Source organism: Sinocyclocheilus rhinocerous, unplaced genomic scaffold (assembly GCF_001515625.1).
Source record: "Sinocyclocheilus rhinocerous isolate Xijiao unplaced genomic scaffold, SAMN03320098_v1.1 scaffold368, whole genome shotgun sequence".
Taxonomy (NCBI): Eukaryota; Metazoa; Chordata; class Actinopteri; order Cypriniformes; family Cyprinidae; genus Sinocyclocheilus; species Sinocyclocheilus rhinocerous.
Genome location: NW_015664681.1, coordinates 77,972 through 86,567, shown reverse-complemented (window position 1 = coordinate 86,567; position 8,596 = coordinate 77,972). Strand labels below are relative to the sequence as shown.

Sequence of the window (8,596 nt, the reverse complement as noted above, 5' to 3'; positions counted from 1 at the left end):
GTCTGTGTGCATTGAATTTATTTAATACACGAGTTTCACAATTTGAGTTGAATTACTGAAATAAATGAACTTTTCCACGACATTCTAATTTATTGAGATGCACCTGTATATATATATATATATATATGTCAGAGCTCTTTGTCTGTATATTTTACTTAAGCATATTTTACTTTGTCTGTACTATAAAAACATAGGGCCTACTGCAAGTTTCAGAACTCAAAACCTCCTTGTTAGTCCAAAAACAGCTTTTATTGAAAACAAGCTGCCAAAACAAAAATCTACTTCCGGGTTTTTATTACGTAATGAATACAAAAGCACAAGACTTTTGTCTTATGTCTTCATAGACATACATCAACGCTGACTTCTTCAAAGACCTAAAGACTTGCCTCTTTAGCCCCTCTTTATATGGACAGACAGAAGAAATACTATAATACAAATTATAGGTAAAAAAACATTATAGGTACACTTCAAGAAACATTATAATATATAAAATCATGTCCCTTTTAAATGTATTTAATTATACTATACTATTTCTACTGTTGATACCCTTGAAAAGGGTTTTAATCAAGTTTGTTTTAGAGTTGGTTTTAGAATCTTTATCTAATTTAGTTTCTATTTAATTTTGGCTAAAAATGCTGCCATGGCATTAAAATAAAACAAACAAACATCCCAGGCCACTTAATTTATATTAATGATAAATGTTCTGTTTTATCACATTATGAGCATATTTTACCAGACAGAGTGCTGTTTATGGAATTATAAACTCAAATAAATTAGTTCAGCAGTTTTCAAATAAATCATCAGTGCAGTCCTAGTGCAAATTCTATAAAGCCGGTCAGACCTAGCAACAGTTAGCAAGGCTGATGGAGTTTAGTGAAGAGTAAGATATAACTGTTTAAAAATTCCATTCCAATTGAGGATGGATTAGGATTGCCATTATGTAACCTTTCCTTGACTAAGTTGTATCTATAAATAAAATAAAAATAATATCATACATTAAATAATAATAAAATATAAATACAACTGCAGATACAAGTCCATTTGATGTATATGAAGAGATTCCACCAAAAGGTCATCTTCATCACTCAGCATTCTGGTATGAAGCAGAGTGATGAGGTCTCAAGCCATTCATCTATGGGTAGAAGAGCTTTAAGCAGTCTAAGTGTGAGCATCAGAGTAGGGATGATGAGCCCTTCCACTTAGGCCTAATGATGGCAGATTAAGCCTTGATTAATCATTGATCTCTATATCCCTCTCTCCTTAAGATAGAAGGATATAAAGATCCTTAAAGGCCCATGTCCCCCTTGGGCTGTGCTCATTACAGGGCACTATCAGGAGTGTACGCTTGCCTTATATCATGAGTCTCGCCTCGTGCATGCTCTCTCTCCACTTCGCCCATTGGCTAAATGAGATTAAATTGCATTCACAATGGAGTTTTATAAAGAAAACATCAGAAAGAACAGATGAGTCAGTTAAACCTATGACGGTTCATTTGCCAAAAGTTCAAGGCAATACAAATTATAAGGGTTTTCAACCTTTTTTGTTTTAATGTCATGTCGAAAAAGTGGTTAATTAGAGGTATCACACAGTGTTGTAATTTTAAGGTGTTTTTTTTTTTTTGGTTCTTTTTTTAAGCATAATGAAAGATTAGTTCATATTGGTTGTTAGGACAAATTTGTTATTTTAGTTCAGTGGCCAAAAAGAGTTCAAGGATACAAGTCAGGCGAAAGAACTAACGAGTGAATTAATTAAAACCTTCATCTCCTCCAGGCCTGATAAGCAGCGAGTGTCATGAATGCAAACAAACTATGTGCGTTAGTTACAAATTACAGATCCTTGTGTCAATTAGCATGCAGCAGTCAGCTGTCAAAACCTGTTTGTGTGAGAGACGACCTGACTACAGACCTAATGAATGAAAGCTACATGGTTTTAAGAAAGTTTTACAGATCTTTATGTGGACTTTGGCTTAGATATAAACTGAACTGCAGGGCTATTCATTCCAATTACAGTGACAGTCAGTGTTTTAGGACCCCAAAGTGGTGGAACAGTCAACACAATCTCAAAGTAATTGCTTTCAGGTGAACGAGTGTCACATCCCATGTTTGAAGGACAAATGTATTAAAGAACCAATTTGGGTTGATGGCAGGATTCCACTTTCAACCTTTCTGTATGTGTTTTGTGGGTAAATCCGAGAGTCTCCCCCTCTGTTTGTGTACAATTGTCGGAGTGGCGGAGGGAAGGACAGGTGTTATCGTGGCCTCTCAGCTGTTTTGTTCAATGCACGGCGAGCCTGACATTCAAAGAGAAGGGGTGCGGTGGCGGACACCTTCCAGAGATGCCAGCTTTGCGTGAGGGGAATCAAAGCCTCGCCGTCACTTTTTATCTGCCCGTGCCACCTGGTTGGCGAGAGAGGCACATGCGGCGTGCCTCCAGCTGTTAGCCCTTTGGAAAAGTCTGAGGGAGGAGGATTTTAGCAGTGGATCATCTATCGGTGAGCTAGATGGTGGAGTATCCCTCCACCGAGAGCAAATGGATAGTTAGGACAGAGAAAAGAGGGAATAAGAAATGGAGAGTGTGAGTTTTTGTGCTGTAGTGATTTTTCTGATGGACACCTGGGGAGAAGGGACGAAAGTTCTGCTGTGTTTGTAGAGCGAGAGAATGAAAAGAGAAGGGAAAAAAGACAAAGATGGATAGGGGAGGGTGGTTTTGCTCTAAATAGCATAAAAGCAAATGAAAAGTTGATCTTATAATTGAGGAGAAACAGAAATGGGGTAAAAGTGCTCAGCAGGGGGCAACGCTCAGAGAGAAACTGTAACATCTCAGGCACTGAGTAACTGATAGTGGGAAATCACTAACACAAAGGGCTCAAGATGAGAAAAGAGAATTTGAGCTTATTAGCCACTTTCAAACGTAGAACTAGAGATGGAGCAGGCTTGGAGTAATGGATTGCTTGTAACAGTGTTTTAAATAATCAGGATATTAAAAATGCTAAATAATTTGGTTGTATAAGATTGTAAAAAATGCTTCATTAGCATGATTAATGTTTTTTTCATTTTAAAAAGTCTTGTGATCTCAAGATGGTACATCTTTTTTCTTAGCCTATTATGAGAGACTTTTCTTGCAATGTTACAACTAAAAACACAGCTGTACTGAAGTTTATAGCCTTAAAGGGATAGTTCACCCACAAATTTTAATTCAAAATCTTTTTTCCAAAGTCACGAGTCACAAGCTTAAAGGGCTAGTTCACCGAAAAATTGTCATCATTTACTCACCCTCAAGTTGTTCCAAACCTGTATAAGTTTTTGGTCTGCACAACACAAAAACATATTTTGAAGAATGTGGGTAACCAAACAGTTGCTGGTCCCCATTGATTCCATAGTAGGGAGAAAAAAAAACCTATGGAAGTCAATGGGATAACTGCTTGGTTATCTACATTCTTCAAAGTATCTTTTGTGTTCAGCAGAAGATAATTTCTAAGTCATACAGGTTTGAAACAGCTTGAGGGTGAATAAATGATGGCAACATTTTGGGGTGAACTAACCTTTAAAGCTTGTGACTCATGACTGGAAAAAAGATTTTGTTGTATGTTAACTTCACAGATCTATTCTGTTTCTAATGTAAAACAGTGCCACGGTAGTGGCATTATTGTTTTGTTGGCTTACAGAATTAATAGTTGATATCACATTTTTAGGTACCATATTTCAAATAAATGATTTCTATTCATCAGAGAATCCTGAAAAACAGTAATGTTTCCTCAGTCAGTCGATAATCAATCAATCAATCAATCAATCAATCAATCAATCAAAACTGGAGTAATGGCTCCTGAAATTTCATCTGTTCATCACAGGAATACATTATTTATTTAACAGTTATTTGAAATTATGATATAAGTTCAGAATATAACTGTTTGCCTGTATTTTTCATCAAATAAAGCAGCCTCGCTTAGCTGCTTTCTTTTGAAATCATTTTTAAAAATCTTTTGAAAAGTAGTATATTTTTATATCTCTGAGGTGAAAATGCAGAAGAGAAAGAAGAAGGAGTGTGAGGAAAACCAGAGGGTAATGAAAAGACAGAGATATAAGGACAGGATGTACACTTTGTCTGGTGTCAGGGGGGTGTTAGGGGAAGGCACAGTTAATGGGATGATGCTTGTGTATGCGTGTGTTAGAGCCGGCCATGCAGAGTGATTTTGCAAAACAGCTCCTCAGAGGGACAGATAAAGAGCGAGAGGGAGGAGTGGGGGGGTACATAAGGGCCATCTAAAGAGTGGATGGTGTAATGAGGAGGAGAGGGAGAGATGGCCCAGAGGATGTGCAGGGATATTTTACTCATGTCTTGTGCTTTGTAATGGCTGGCAGAGGATAATGGAATATATGAACATCCAGACAGGTGTTTGTGAGTCATAGATGATTTTTCTTTTCATCAAACAGTTGTTTTATAAATAATCTGTGCAGTAAACATATTTAGTAACATGGCAGCGGCGTTCAGTTGCAAGTATCTGGTCGTGTGCACCACACTGAGCCAGTACATTCGTATTTGCACACACACCCACAAACATATTCTATCCTGTGTGGCTTAGCTTTATTACAGTGGCTGGATGTTGCTCTTTTTCAAATTCCCCCTTATTTATTATTTTACTCTTTCTGAAAAGAGCAATAATCTCAGTTTCACTACAATATGAGAGGGTCGTTTCCTGACCCATGGCTTCAGGACCCAGGGTTGCATGCTACTCTGGTGAACAGGAGCATCGCTGAGAGTGCGGCTTATGTATGTTATCAGTGTTCGAGAGAGGGATATGAGTCAGGGGGGAAAAAAGCAGGAGGATTTTAATGACAGTGTGGCCCAATCACATCAGGCCATTGTCTGATGAGCATGACTGCTCTCAGCCCAAGCCTTGATTATCAGGAGGGCAAGACAGAGCAGAGCGTTATTAGAGAACTAATCAACAACAGTGCAGCCTGCGTGTGTGTGTTTAATAGTAATGAGAAGGGAACTAGGTGCTCTGACATGGAGATTATTGGGTATTAGCATGAGCAAAGAATAGTGCATGGAATTGTAATGACTGAACTTACTGCAGAGGTGTGAAAGCATAACGCGCATACATTGGAGAGGAAAGACTGTATTATGTTGTGGTAATGAATTACATGTCCCATGAAGCTTCTGTCGGCTTAGTTTAATGAAAGAAAGCATGGTCGTTTAGTGATCATATTTGGTCTTGTGCGGAGGTATGATGAGCTAAATGCCTAATGATTTTCCATCATGTACATTAATAATTTTCTTCTAAAAGCTCAAGATGTAAAAGAGCGCTTTTTCATTTCTTGTGTAAACTGAACAAGCAGTCTGAACAAGTGTTTGAAGTTGAACTATAACATTTACTCACACTGTTTATTTTAGATATGTGAATGCTTTTAAATCATAAGAGTTTCAAAGGAAAAGTTCACTAAAAAAATGAAAATTCATGCTGTTCCAGACATGTATGACTTATTTTCTTCTGATATTAAAAAACTGAAAAACAGGTCCCTTTTACAATGAAAGTCAGTGTTGTTTAAATGGGACCCATGGACAAAAACATTTGAAACAATGTTTTATGTTGTTTTTTATTTTATTTTTTATTTGATCAGAAGTGACGGGCTTTTATAATGTTAAAATGATTTATATGTCAAATAAATGCTGTTCTTTTGAACTTTCTATTTATCAAAGAACCCTGAAAAAATATCAGTTTCCACAAAAATATTAGGCAGCACAACTGTTTACAAAACTGTCTTTCAAAAAAACATTTGTGAGTAAATGATGACAGAGTTTTCAGATTTTGGATGAACTTTCCCTTTAAATGACGTGCTTGCATAATGTGATCAGAATCGGCTCATTTCTGCTAATTCTGAAGCATAAAAGCTCAGCTTTTTTTTTTTTGCCCATTCCTCCCCAAGTATAGAAAATGACCTGTCTCAATTTTAATTTCATTCCTGAGTACAATGCTATTTTGGCTTTTATAGCTATATTCAAACACCAATCAGCATTTCAGACCGCGTAATGAGATAACCATTATGACAGAAAATATATTTATTCTCAAAGAGTGTAGATCCAAATAAACAATGCCATATGCTTTTTATATATTATTGCATAGTGTTACACCACCTCTCATAATAAAGAGTATGATGGTGTAGTAAGGCCTGTCATTTCAAATGAAGTAAATGCCATAGCTGTTTATGGTGAGTGTTTGCTGAATGGGAAATCCGTTCTGGATCTGGTTATTTGTTTGCGGATGCAGAGCCAGCAGGGTTAAAACATTGTGACCTGGGTGGTTTAGATCTTATTATACAGCCTGGGATTTGCTGTAGTGGCGGTTGATGTGGATTTGATCAATAAATGGTGGATCAGGGAGTTTTTCAAACCATGTTAATACACAAGGCCCCTGTCTTGCCGTTTTACAAAGTGATAGAGACCACTGGAGATTCAGACACTCCAGAAAAACAGGCGCTTGTACCTTTTCACAATTCACAGGCTGCTGTTTTCTGCTTAATAGGGGTGAACTTGTTGGTCTCAGGTCAAAAGCTTTTATTTTAGGAATGGTATTTTTCACAGAAAACCAAAATAAATGCAGAGACCCAAATCTTTAGATCTTTAATTTTATAGTTTACCAATTACCTTTTTTTTTTTTTTTTTATCTAAGCCCAAATATGAGTAATTCATACAGATTGCAAGTGAGAATAAGGAAAGAGAATAATATGATCGTTTTACAAATAGCAGCTGCTTTCACGTTTCCTGCAATGTATTTACAGTTGCTGTTGCAAATGCTTGTCTCACATATTAATAACTCATCAGTCTGGAGTGTTTCCCTTGCTAGTGCATTTTAGTAGAGTGGGCATATGGCCATGATTTAGTTTGACAGACTGACACATGTAATATTAGTTAAACCAGAATGTACAGGGTTTGATCTTTTTAAAATATGCATATGATTTACTTTATATTAGTTTAAGAGGCCTATGTGCAACCTTGCTTTAACAACCCTGAACATGACAATAGGCACTGAAGCAAAGGAAATGTCAGGATGAAATTTGCATAAAGCAGTCATACTTGGGGGAAATTCTGGATATAATAAGGGGCAGGTATTTTATATCCATTATGTATGAAATCAGGATGCTTTCACTGCTACACAGGACATGAATGAGAAACAGCACAAGGCAGACTATGTAGACAAACCAAAACAACAAGACCCTGAAATTATTACTGAAAACAGCAAAATCTGATCATTTGCATTCATCTGAATATAATTGGCTGGGATTTATGATGTACAGTAACTAGTAAAAGTAAAACATTTGCATAGAACTTTTAAAATGAGACATCAGTCTAATTGCGTTGAACTAAAATCGGTTTACTGGGAACTTATGAAGAAACTAACAATTACAGAATCTCATACCTGATATCTTCTAATGTATGAGAGACTAAAGGTTAGGAAACTTCTATAAATGCTCAAAAAATTGAAAGGAAGTTGTGTAAAGGAAGTAGGAAGTTGTGGCCTAATGGTTAGAGAGTCGGACTCGTAACCCAAAGGTTGCGGGTTCGAGTCTCGTGCCGGCAGGGATTGTAGGTGGGGGGAGTGAATGTACAGCGCTCTCTCCCACCTTCAATACCACGACTGAGGTGCCCTTGAGCAAGGCACTGAACCCCCAACTGCTCCCCGGGCGCCGCAGCAAAAAAATGGCTGCCCACTGCTCCGGGTGTGTGTTCACGGTGTGTGTGTGTGTTCACTGCTGTGCGTGTGCACTTTGGATGGGATAAATGCAGAGCACTAATTCCAAGTATGGGTCACCATGCTTGGCCACATGTCACGTCACTTTGTCATTTTTCACTTTATTCAGCTCTTTGGTCAAGAATTGCATCTGGATTGGATCATCTTCCATGACGTGTTGGTCACCTCACGGGTGTACGTGAGAACAGTTTGTCCCATCCGTTACGACTGGGTAAAGGACCTGTTGCCGAAGCTGCATGAAATCGACGTCTATGAGTTGAGTAGTGTCACTAGGGAAGAGGTAACCGATGAAGAGATGGCGCAGTGGGAGGAGAAAGAGGCAGCAAAAAGACAAGCAGGTGTGTTTGAAGAGGCTGAGCATTTTGATGTAGTTAAATTGTGTCATATTTTTGTAACACATTTTTTGGTTTTTCAACAGAAGTCACAGAGGATGAGGCAAAGAAGATGGAAAAGCGAAACGATGAAAGTTCAAATACAGAGGCTCGCACTCGCTGTTTGAAGCGAAAACAGCATCGGCTGCAAAGAAAGGGCACATGAGAGGATCAAATATTCACCACAGATACTGCAGCTGCTGAATACAAATATGAAAGATTTTATAATCTCAGATTTCAGAACATAATCCGCGTTTACTGCCACAGCACTCTGGTCCCTGTGGATTTTGAATATGGCTCTTGAGTCATAACATGTAATAAACATTTTATATCTTTTATGTAAATAAATATATATTTTTAAACTTTTGATACAGAGTGTTCTTTTTTTAAACATGTTTAAAGTGTGGACAAAACGTGAAACAAAACAGTTCCGCATCCAGTGCATTTGAGGGGAAGTTTTCATTTATCCCAATGA

At 37.6% G+C, this 8,596-nt stretch overlaps 1 protein-coding gene across 1 annotated transcript; it reads left to right on the top strand.

Moving 5' to 3' along the window:
• Nucleotides 1–4,016: 4,016 nt before the first annotated feature.
• Nucleotides 4,017–8,389, top strand: LOC107730217 (probable ATP-dependent RNA helicase DHX40). Its single transcript, XM_016540979.1, has 3 exons — nt 4,017–4,058; nt 7,860–8,088; nt 8,169–8,389. Exons 1-3 carry the CDS (start codon nt 4,017–4,019, stop codon nt 8,285–8,287), a joined length of 390 nt encoding a protein of 129 aa, XP_016396465.1. The 3' UTR covers nt 8,288–8,389.
• Nucleotides 8,390–8,596: the final 207 nt, after the last annotated feature.